The sequence below is a fragment of the Mustela erminea genome, chromosome 2, assembly GCF_009829155.1.
Source record: "Mustela erminea isolate mMusErm1 chromosome 2, mMusErm1.Pri, whole genome shotgun sequence".
Classification (NCBI taxonomy): domain Eukaryota; kingdom Metazoa; phylum Chordata; class Mammalia; order Carnivora; family Mustelidae; genus Mustela; species Mustela erminea.
The window spans coordinates 99,801,542-99,813,332 of record NC_045615.1 but is presented as its reverse complement, the minus strand read 5'-3'; the positions used below and the strand labels follow the sequence as shown (position 1 = coordinate 99,813,332).

Genomic DNA, 11,791 nt, shown 5'->3' with positions numbered 1-11,791 from the left:
GGTGAGCTCATCTGCTTCATCCGCTTGGAGAGCGGGTATGCTCCTACATGGAGCAGGAACCTGGCTGGGAATCCTTCCCAGATATCAACTCCCCATTCACCCTTGGCCGAAGGAGGGACCCAAGCCCCTGGTGGCCTTTCCCAACACTGTGAGGATGAGTTTCACCTTCTGAGGTCCTGGGGACAAGCTCTGGGAGGGGACTGCTTCTCCAAGTTTTTTTCAGGGCGGAGTTGGTGGAAAGTCAGCCCGGGGAAGGGGACTGAGCAGGGTACTGTGCGGTGTGTGGTTGCTCCCCCTCCCACCCCGTGTTTGCACATCACTGCGAGGGTGTCCCTATGGCCCTGGCCCCAGGAACCTTGCCACCTTGCTCAGATCAGAGAAGGGGAAGCACTTACAGGTTATAGACCACCATCTTCACATAGGTGTATCATGGGGAAACTGAGGCCTGGAGGGGAGGAGGGATTTGCTCAAAGTCACTGAGGGGAGTGGGGCTGAGCCTGGGCTGAGGTGGGCCTGCCCCAGGTTTCCAGAGCCCCTCAGCCCTGCCTAAGCTCAAGGACTCTGCAACCAGCAGCCCCAGCACAGTCCACCAGTCCACTGTAGCGGGAATTGGACCTCACGGAAGGAGGAGGTGAGGTTGGTGGGTTCTAGAGGAGGCAGGGCAGGTGTGGTGGAAAGTGATCGAAGACATTCATCATCTGCCAGGAGCAGGGTCGCTGAGCCCTGGGTTCCTGGTGATGGATGTTGCTGGAGCTTGGGGCCAGCGCATCCCCAGCCTGGACCTGCGCGCCCTCTAGGGTTTCCTGGGCTGTGAGTTGTGCTTTGTTCTGCTTTGTGGCACCCCTGCCGGGACACCCAGTGTGCTGGCTCAGAATGGGGGGTGAGGGAAGCCAGCTTTCCAGAGCCCAGCTGGCGTAACCCAGGTCTGGACTCTGAAGTTAGACTCCTGGACCCCAGCTGTTCCCTCACAGCCGATACAGCCCTTCTTTCTACCTCTTGGCTGCCTCCATCCACAGACCTCAGAGCCCACAGGCAAGAAAGCCTCTCTACAGATCAACTTTTCACTACTCCAGTGAAAGACAGCCCTTCGTCCAAATCCAACCCGAATTTGCAGCTACAGACCCTTCCTCCCTTGATGCGGTGACAGACAGGCTGGGTGGCCAGTGAGGGTGACGGTCCCTGGGCTGGCTGGCTTCCCAGGAGACAGAACAGATTTCCTAGACTCAGCACGTGCACTCTCCTTCCCCTTCTTCCACACCTGTGGCCCCCCACAAGCAGCAGCACCCCGCACTGCCTAGGGTGACCCACCTTGGGACCCTGGCCACACCAGCTCAGTGGGGAGTTGTGGTCAGCAGGGTCACCAGGCTACCTGGGGACTGACTGTACCCACATCAGCCATAAACAGTTAAATAAAATGATTGTCTCCTAGTGATAATCTCTCTGACCCGGGCTTTCACTGTACCGTCTGAGTCCCCGTGACCCTAACTGTTCTCAAAAACCATTTCTTCTCTGTACCCTGGAGAGGGTGTTCCCCAGAGCTCCCAAACACGCGTGGCATGAAAGAAAGGGGGCAGAGGGGACGACAGCATCCAGCAAGACCCACGCTGGCCCCGGAGGCCTCAGCCCAGGTGGGCTGGCATCCTTTGGAGGACTGCTGCCTGCCTGAGCCCACCAGGAAAGCACCAGAAGAACAGAGGGGAAGGGCCCCAGGTGGGGCCCGAGGCAGGAGCAGGAACGTTGAGGGTTGAGGTCTACCTACAACAGGGTGGGGAGAGTGGGAGGGAGCAGAGAGGGAAAGATGGGCTGGTGCTGCCCTTGGAGGGGCCTCCTGGGCACCCCCATGTCCCGCTTGGCTACTGACCAGGAGCCACACCCTTGGAAAATAACTAGCAGGAAATTCATTTAATTGAAGCAGATCAGAAGTCCCTCCCAAAGTTCAGTAAAACCTAGTTTGGAGAAAAGCAGTGTGGGGCAGCTCCCCCACCAGCCCAAAGAGGAGGACAGCTGGCCCCTGAAGGGCCCAAGGAAGGCCAAGGTGGCCACAAGGGAATGCACCTGTGGGGTTAGGGGCTAGGTGTGGGGGGAGGGAGCCTGGAAATCTCTCTTATGCAGAGGGAACCATAAGCCAGAAGGCAAGGACTTAGAGGCCAAGGACCTCCCAAGCCATGGGCTCACCTCCTCCAGGAGGCCCCACTTTCCAGGCCTGGCCTCTGGGCACTGGGAGCTGGCTGGCCCTCGGGCTGGGGATGTTCCAGATACAGGAGCTGGATGGCAGGGGCAGACAGACAGATGGACCACCAGCACAGTGTAGACCCCCTTGGCACCTTTTCCTGGGCTGTCTGGCGCCACCTCTGAGAGCACGGAGCCCCTGGTATGGCCGGTCACTACATCTCAGCCCAAGAGCCAGAAAAGCTGAGGGACAGACACAGGTTTCCAGGGGGGGGCTCAATTCTGTTAGAAGGGACCCAAATTTCTAGCCCCAAATGACCTCTCTCCCCAACTGGAGAAGCATACCCACAGAGGGTCCTTCATCTCTCCCCCTTTGCAGGGGACCCTGTAGTCACCTTGTAACAGCCTATCTTGGGGTGGACAGAGCCTGAATGGCCATCATGTAATCCAGACTACTGGAATAAGCTTTTGTTCTGAGCCCACAAACTCAGGCCCTGAGCTGGGGCTTTGCCCACCGACCTGGATCCCCCCTTGGAGCTTGCCAGAGATTGTAGATGGCCCAGGGACTGAGGAGAGGCTGGAGAGCACCATTCCCCACCTGACCTTGCTAGGAGTGTCCATGTTTTGTTTGGGCCAAAAGAAAAACCCATACGGTTAGAGATGGCCATCAACAAAGGGGCTGTGGATGGAGGGACCCACACAGACACAGCCACAGCCAACAGCCCCTTGTGCCAGAGGCAATGGGCTCCACCTCCACCTGACTCATGGTATTTAGATTTCGTGGAGGTCCCAGAATGGTGGGACACAGGCCACATGGCCCCCTCCTCCCCACCAACCCTTTACCCTCCCTGGTGGGACACAGGCCACAGAGCCCCCTTCTCTCCCCCAACCCTTTACCTTCCCTGCGGCAAAGTCCCCCAGAGGACCAGCTGGGCCTCCCGGGATATGGGGGCTAGAGCAAGAAGTCCCCAGACCCGGACTCCTGCCTGCCCTTTCCACCTTGCCACCAGTCCTTGGTCAGCACAGAAAGAGCTCCAGGAAGTAAGGATGGACTGACAGATGGACAGGACCCACGGTGGCCTGCTAGCAGAGGAGGGGCCCCGCCCCAATGATCACAAAGCAGCAGAAACAGTCCAGAAAACGTCCCTTTTATTCCGTACGCAAATAAGTAGATTCGTTTTTTTAAAAAAGTCTTCACCAGAAGAACTGGAGGCCATGGCCCAGGAGAGAAGCCCCAGCCTGGCCCTATCTGTGGAAGGGACACTCTGACACTGGGGCCACTGGCCAGTCTTCACCCCTTCCCCTGTGCAGGGGCACTTGCCCTGGGAGTCTCCCTCCGCAGGGCCCACTGCCAAGGCCTTGAGGCTGGTCACAGTCCTCTGGAGGCTTCCTGCTGTCGGGGTCCTGCGCAGTCCTGGGAAGGGACATGTATGTGGGGTGGGGGCCGTGCTGGGGAGCAGTCACCTTGAAGCACCTTGGACAGCCTCTTGGCCTTGGTGGAGTGGGCCTGGGCATTGGCTGGCCGCAGTGGGGCAGTGGGAGGTGGCTGAACTTGCTCCTCAGTGGAGGACTGTCCTGCCAGAGCTGCCGGCCGCAGGGCACAGTGTCTCTCCTGGATGTCCTCTTCCCTGCCACAGGTCCAGCCTGTCTGGGTGCCGCGGTGGACGACATCTCTGTTACATTCTGGACGAGTTTAAGACAGGGTTCCGGTCTGCTGTGCAGCCTGCGATCTGGCGCAGAGGGGCCCTCCCCCAGCGCGCTCCCTGGGCTGCCCCAGAGGTCCCCAGCGGACCCAGGCAGTGGGCCCAGCGGGTAGGGGCTCACACCAGGCCGGGCATCTGCGCCCGCAGGAAGGGCACGGAGGCAGCTGCCGGGAAGGCGGCCAGCGGGTAGGCGAGGGCCCCGGAGAAGCCAAGCAGCGGCGGTGGCGGCGCGGGCGCGGCGGGAGCTAGCGGGAAGGGCAGCGCGGCAGCCGGGGGGCCGGGGGCGGCTGCGGCCGGAGGGCTCTCGTGGTAGAGCACCGGCACACGGACGAGGCGCTGCGCGCCCGGCGGGGACAGGCTGGCCGCTTCCAGCTCTGCGGCCAGCTGCCGTTTCCACTTGTTGCGACGGTTCTGGAACCAGATCTTGACCTGCGTCTCGGTGAGCTGCAGGGAGGCAGCGAGGCCGGCGCGCTCCGCGCTGCTCAGGTAGCGCTTCAGGTCGAAAGTGGACTCGAGCTGGAAGACCTGGCTGCGCGAGAAGACCGTGCGCGTCTTCTTCTTGCGACCGCCAGCTACGCCGACTCCGCCGCGCGCCTCGCCCGCCGCCGCGGGGGCCTCGGCCAGCTCGGCCGCCTCTTCCGAGCCGGCCGCTGGGCCCCGCGCCGCTAGCTCCGCCGCCTCTCGCTGCACGGCTCCAGGCCCGGGGGCCCGCTGCCAGGCACCCTCCGCTCGGCCCATCTCCTCGCCGGTCTCCGGTGAGTCCCGGTCGCTGGCTGCAGGGGAGAGAGGGACACACGGTTGGTTCTGGGGCTGATCCCCAGACCCAATCACTGTGGCTGGCCGCTCCCCCAAACCGCGGCCTCTCCCACAGCTGCCAACAAAACTGGTCCCCGCGTATCCCCGCGCTGCTGCCTGGAGAGCTCACCCAGGGATGGAGAAAGGGAGAGGCGAGAGGACGTGAGCAGTACTACAAACCAGCAGGCTGGCAACACAGCCTGGCTCAGGGCTGCACATACACACCAGGGGACGAGAGGGGAGAGAGGAAAGAAAAGAAACAGAAATGCAAACAGAAACACAGAAAAGAGATTCTCGAAACCAGAGATTCCGCACTGAAACATGAGGAAGAACACGACGAAGAATCGTAGGCGGCACAGGGCCCCGGAGTAAAGACTGACATCTGAGATACAAACAAGGGCACCCTGACTCCCAGCACCCAGCCCTATGCCAAGCCCCCCAAACACAGAAACGAAGACCTGCAGTGTCCCTCCCTAGCCACCTGCCTATGCGGACAGATGCAAAAAGTCCCGCTTGCACAGAAATAGCCCTGGGAAGGAGAATAAATGCATGCAAACAGTCCCCAAACAAAACTCCAGGTGGCACTGGGATCCCCACTCCCTCTCCACTTCCTGCACCCCTCACCCAGACGCCCACAGAGGCCTGCCTGTCCATTCTCCCCAGCACAAGTACAAACGGGAATCCGCAGAAACACAGCATCTGCAGGGCATCCCCACCGTTCTTGCAGCCTTGGCTGAGCCTGGGGGCTTGGGGTTAAAGAAGGGCCTCCAAGGGTTCCCGAGCTTGTGCTCCAAATGCCGGGCTCCACCTGATCTCCCAACAGTAAGGAGATGCCCCCCAGGACTGGCACAGGATGGGGATGGTGCCTCCAGGTGAAGGAGGCTGCCAGGTGCACATCCATATTCCTGCACCCCCCCCCCAGAGTGCGGGGTGCAGGCCAGTCAGGGTCAGCATGCCCTTCAGCCTCCCCTTGGTTTGAGTCCCTCCACCTTCCCCCCCACCCCGTGCCAAGCCTTGGTAGGTCTAAGTGGAGGTTGGCCCCTGCAGCCCCTGCCCTCGGAAGCCAGGGCCTGCCGGCAACATCAGTGTTTACAAGGTGTGCCCACAAAGCTCAGCTTGTACGTGTGGCTCGGGCCCCTGGGGGTGTGTGGAGTCGTGTGTGTGCCCCTGTCCAACCCTGGGTGGTGTGAGCCTTCTGGGTGCCTGATGGGGAGTCTGGTCCAGTCCGGCCTATGTGCTACCAGACAGGAGAAGCGTGTCTCTTCACAGCACCCTAAGCGCCCAGACTCACAGAGGCCCATGCACTACCCCAAGACACCACTCCAGGCCTGCCAGCTTCGGTGGCAAACCTGGACCCTAACCCGCATTGCACGAAATAAGAAGCCCCATCTTCAGGAGTTGGCGGGGCGGGGCGGGGGGCAGGGGAACCTGGGGCAAGGTGGGGATCACAGCTCACCCTGCCAGACCTTCTCAGAAACATTCCTGGGGGGGGGCACGAAATGTGGTCACTTGATTTCAGGGAAACGCTAGAGCCCTGATCCAGTGTACGTGAAAGGGGTGGAAACCCCAGACTTTTCTGGGTATGGGTTCTGGGAAGTGGATCCCTTAGCAGAAGGATCACTCCCAATCTAGGTGGGGAATTTATCGACAGGGGTCTGGCCACCTACCCCCCAGCACACATTAACGGATTTTGGAGCAAGAACCTGGAATAGTCCTCACACTGGCTTTACAGTATGTGTGTTGGTGGGGCGGTGGGTAATGGCCAGGCCTGGGGGCCAGCGTTCCAATGACTTCCTGGTGTTCTTCCCAGGGGTTTTCCTCCAAAGGGCAGGTCCCCAAGGGGTTCGGTGAGCCCGGGCAGAGCGAGCAGAACTCAGGGCAAGAGGGGTGAGCAGCTCTGGGGCTGAGAACCCCCACTTCCAGCATCTGAGCCCTCAGCAAGGAACAAAGGCAAGGGAGGGGGAGGGGCAGAAAAGGAAGAGAGAGGGGTGGGTCTGGGGGCTTCAGAACGGCTCCCTTCTTGCCCAGGAGGACCAAGAGGGAGGCCTCGGAGGCCCCAGCCCCAGTCTGCAACTCTCAAGAAATGGGGTTTTGGGGGCACAGACGCTCCCCCCTCCATTATCCAGCCCCCCAACAGTTGCTCCCTCTACTCCAGCCCCTTCAGGCTTCCGGGTCTTCCGGGTGGGACTCTACTTTGTCTTCACTTCTTCTGCCCTTACCTCCCGGTCTTCTCACCATCACCCGCGGGGCTGCTGTGTCTGCCTCTTCTCCTTTCCTCTCTCCGCACAGCCCTCTCCTTCTTCCTCTCTCCCTCTTCTCCCACCCTCTCTCTGCTCTCCGTCTTTCCCTGTCTTTTTCCATGCCCCTTCCCTCGCTGGGCTTCAGCAGCCCGTGGTCCCCGGGCTCCTCTCCTCTGGCTCTCCAGCCTCCCTCGGACCCGCAGAGCCTGGCAGACCAGGGGTGACGCCGAAGCCGTGTGGTGACCCCGTCCCGAGGAGCGGGCCTCCAAACCCGCCCCGCTACACGCGAGGAGGAGGGCGGCCCCGAAAGGCCTCCGACGGACCCAAAGCCCACGAGCACTGTCCCCGGCCGCCCACGCCTCCCGGCGCCCCCACTCACTGTCCGGACTGAGGCCGCCGCCGTAGCCGCCGTGCGCCGGAGGGTACCAGCGCGTCGCTGCGCCGCAGCCCAGCGCGTAGGGCGGCCCGGGGCCGGGGGGCGGCCGGGGACCGAGGCCCAGTGCGCCCGGCCCTAGCAGCGCCCGCGCCCGCGCCTCCCCGCCGGGCCCCGCGCCCGCACGCAGCTGCCGCCGCCGCTGCAGCCGCCGCCGCCGCGCCTGCTCCGCGTCCTCGTCCTCCGGGTCGTCGTCGTCCTCCTCCTCGTCCTCGCGGCCGCCGCCGCCCTGGGCCGCGCGCCTGGCGCCCTTGGCCTCGGCCGCCAGCAGGTTCTCGATGAGGAAGGAGGAGGCGCGGGCCGGCGTGGCGCGCCCGGGCTCCGTCAGCTCGTCTGGCATCGCGGCCGCGGGCCCGTCGGGCTCTGCGCGCTGCTCAGGGGTCCCGGGCCCCCGCCGGGGACTGTGGCGCGCGGCTCCCGGGCGCACGCGCGGGCCGGCCCTGGAGCGGCCGCCGGGAACGCTGGCGTCGGGCCCCGCCGAGCGGGCGGCGGCCTCGGCGCGGGGCTGGGCTGGGCCGGGAGCGGGTGCGTGCCGACAGCCGGCCGGACAGCCGCCTCGCTCGCCTTTCACGTCGCCGCTCTGGTCGCCGCCCGGGCCGGCCCGCTGGGGGCGGGGAGGGGCGGGGGAGGGGCCGGCAGGGGCGGGGCGGCGCGGGCCGGGCTCGTCGCCGGCGCAGCCCGAGGATGCCGCGGCGCGCCCGGAGCGCGGCCGCGACCCGAAAGACGCCGCCCGGGGCCGGACGCGCGGGCGGGCGCGCGGCCAAGGGCGGGCGGCGGGAAGACCGGGGCCGTGGTCGCTGCGAGGTCGGCCCCGCATGATCCATTCCCGGGGCCCCCGCCGCCCGGGCCGGGGGCGGGGGGATGGGGCGGGGCCTTGGCCGGGCGGCCGCCCATTGGCCGCGGGGCCCGAGGAAGGCGGGCGGGCCAATCACCGTCCGGCGGGGGCCGTAATCGCTTCGCCGCGGGGAGAGTGTAGGACCGAGCGTGAGTAACTGTGCGCGCGCTCGCGAGTGTGGTATGTACGTGTGTGCACGTGGGTGTGCGCTCGCGTGGGTGGGCGTGTGGATGTGCGTGTGCACGGGGAGCGTGAAGACCCCGGGACTTCCAGGAAAGCGTCAGAGGCTGGGCCACAGCTATTTGTTTCAAGACTGTGGCTGCAAAGCTGTGGCATATTTCAATATTTACATTTAATAAAATATGCTTTCCACGCTGAATGTGGTGCCGTAGAACTCTCTAGTTCCCAGGCTCAGCCCCAGAACGTAAGGCCATGTTCGCCCCAACCCCCGCTCCTGGCGCCCGAAGGCCCGCACAGTGAGAGTGGCTCCCCAGCGACCGGCTCCCCGGGAGGCCCGGGACTTAGTCGGGGAGCGTGGGCCACTGCCCCTGGCCGCGGAGCTGTTGGGGGCAGGCCCCATCCCTCACTGAGACTCCGTTTCTGGATGTGAACCCGTGGGGAGTCTCCTCCCCTTTCTGCAGCAGGGAGCGCGGGACAAGAGTGCATTCCGGCCCAGCCCTCACCCTTGGAGCTGTGTCCGCTCAGGAGTAACCTTGTGACCAGGCTCGCAGCCCTATGGCGCGGGTGGAGCGGGCTTCATCTAACGCGGGTTATCTCAGCGAGATCTGTCCTGACCCCCAGTGCCAGCCACGGGCCCCCAGTCCAACCGAGTGCTGCCTGCCTTCTCCGGGAGGGCTGCAGGCCTGGATAGTTTCAAGTTTCCGATCAGCCACCCAGAGAAGCATCAACCCCATTTTCCAGAGGGGAAAACAGAGGGAGGCGAGGAGAGGAGAGACTGCCCCAGATGGTAAGTGGCTCTAGCAGGCCTGTAACTCTTGAGCTCTGGGTCTAGAGTGGGCACCACGTCCCCGGAGTCGGATTCAGGAGCCGAGGGGTGAGGCCCAGAGATCAGGCCAGGACAAGGTGAAGCTGGCCAGGCTCTTAGATGCTGCACGTCCCCAGGGCATTTCCTGGCATGCCTGCCTCCAACCAGCTTTCCCCCCGGAGCTCGGGAGCTGGGACCCACATGGGGTGTGCATTTCAGCAGCCTCGACAAGCAGGTGCTGTGCCCATCTTCTCTGGTCCTCACATACCGCCCCTGAAGGGGCAAAGACAGTCAAAGACAGGAACTCACCCCAGCCTGGAGGCAGACACTGGGATGAGGGCTCTTCCCACTTTGTGTAGATAAGGATACTGAGCAAAAGTGACAAGAGCTGGGGTCTTAGGGAAGAGTTGGGGTCTCTCAAGTATTGTTCCCTGGGGGCAGCCAGGGTAAGAGAAACTCCGGCAGGGGAGAGCCAGAAGGGGATAAGCCCAGGGAAAGAATGGGAGCCTCAGTCCTTTGATAAATGCTACCCTGGGCTAATCACACAGTCTAATTGGGGGACACTTCGGATAGTTGGGAGGAAACTGAGGCCAGAGAGGGACCCAGATAAGAAAACAATGACTGTGAGGATGGGTGTCTTCCAGATAACCACCGATTTTAGGCAAGTTGTCTTGGGGCCACCTTCAGCATTCTTCTTGTGCCCAGTTTATTCCCATTATTTCCAAGCACCTTGAGAGTGGGGGCTTTCTGGGGAGTCTGGGTTTTGATTCTCTCTGCTCTCAGGCTGTGTGGCCCTGGGCGCCAGGGCTGGGGTGGGGTGGGGGGGCTCTGATCTGGGCTTTTTCTCCTATGAACCTCTGGTACTAAGCACCCAGCCACGCAGGCTCTTGCGAGGGAGGCTGGGTGCTCCCGGGAGACGGACTCAGGCACCCGGGCTCGCCAGGGTCGCCCCACTGCCTCTGCCGAGCCGGGGACGGAGGAAGGTCGCGGTGGGAGGCGAGGGGTAGGCTGAACACAAGCGGTGGAGCCCGAGGCCTTCTCCCCCGCCAGCCCGGGGTTGCGGGGGGCGCTCCTCCACCGCCGGCACCGGTTCGCCACGACTGCAACGGCGGAGCGCGAACGCACTGCGCGGTCCTCCAAGAGCGGCCAGATGGTTGCCGCTGTGGCACCGGGTCCCTTAGGGAGGAGAGGGAGCCGCACGGTGCTCGCCCAGGCCTCCCGCCTCTGTGTGCTGCGCGGGTCCCTGAGCCAGAGCCCCGCAGCCAAAGGGCAGCCCTGCGTCGAGGTGGGCAGAGAGGCGGGTTCCTAGACAGGATTGCGGGCAGAGCAGAGGCGGAGGCCGGGATCACCGCCGTGGAGGCTTTGCGCCTTCCGCCTGGCGGGTAGCTCCGAGGGGCTCTATGTTCTCAACCCCAGGACATTCTCCTGTCCCGGCACTCTCTCCACACTGACACTGCCCCGTGGGGGCCCTGACCTGAGCAGGGTTTCTGGCACTAAGTGGTCCAGAGCGCAGTCTTCTGGTCACCGGTAAGCACCGTGCAGAGGGACTCCCGGTAGTCCCCTCTCTGCATCTCTGCTTCCGTGAGGCACCCCCACAGCTGCCCTTCCTTCCTTCTCTGTCTACTCTTGTCCTTTCTTACGAGCTCCAGCTCTTTCCTTCCCTTGTGGTGGGGGGGGGGGGGAGACGGACCCCACAGAGTCCCAGCAAATGGTCCCAGAGGACACCCAGTGCTCTTCTCGGCTGGACAGTGAGCAGAGACCCAGCCTCATTACCCAAGTCCCAACTGCAGAGCTTGGGGCCAGTCACCACAGATGCCCCTTAACTCGAAGAAGTGTTGGTGGGAATCATCCCAGCAGCTTGGATAGGGAGCCAGCAGACTGTGGCCGGCCACCACCTGTTGTGTTTGGTCTTAATAAGCTTTTCCTTTTTAAAATAATTTTAGGGGGACGCATGGGTGGCTCAGTGGGTTAAAGCCTCTGCCTTTGGCTCCGGTCATGATCCCAGGGTCCTGGGATCGAGCCGCACATCGGGCTCTCTGCTCAGCTGGAAGCTTGCTTCCTCCTCCTCCTCTCTCTCTCTCTGCCTGCCTCTCTGCCTACTTGTGATCTCTGTCTGTCAAATAAATAAATAAAATCTTTAAAAAATAAAAATAAAAATTTTAGGGAATGTCCGCTTTTATGTATTCATTCTTATGTTTAAATAATCTCTACACCCAACATGGGGAATGTCCACCTTTAAATTCAAATTTTGTCTTACTCTTGCTCCCTTCATCTCTGACGACAATCCCATTTGTCCTTAGCTCACCCCCATGCTGCCCTGCATATGAGCTCTTACACATTAATTTACATTCCAAACCTCCCCTACCTCTTATTTTCTTTTTACCTTAAAGCGTAAATTTGAGATTTCTCTGCGCTCAGTTTTAAATCACTATGTTCTAACCCAACAGCCACATATGCCATTGTTCCAGTTACTATGGCCATGTCACAGGTTTTCCCAAAACTTAGTGACGAAAAACAGTGATCTGTTAGTGTCTGTGGGGTCTGCAGTTTGGGGCTAGCTTGTCTCCAGTGGAAGACTTGAACTTGGGGATAGGGGATGAAGTCTGGACTCATCTGAGGGCCAGATGGCGA

The 11,791-nt window shown here is 62.2% G+C and overlaps 1 protein-coding gene across 1 annotated transcript; it reads right to left on the bottom strand.

The window, feature by feature from the left end:
* Positions 1-3,307: 3,307 nt before the first annotated feature.
* Positions 3,308-7,905, bottom strand: HMX1 (H6 family homeobox 1). The gene is made up of 2 exons (XM_032331699.1): positions 7,287-7,905; positions 3,308-4,645 (listed from the first exon to the last, which is right to left on the bottom strand). The coding sequence occupies exons 1-2, from the start codon at positions 7,678-7,680 to the stop codon at positions 3,990-3,992; spliced, it is 1,050 nt and encodes a 349-aa protein (XP_032187590.1). The 5' UTR covers positions 7,681-7,905; the 3' UTR covers positions 3,308-3,989.
* Between the last annotated feature and the right edge of the window lie 3,886 nt (positions 7,906-11,791).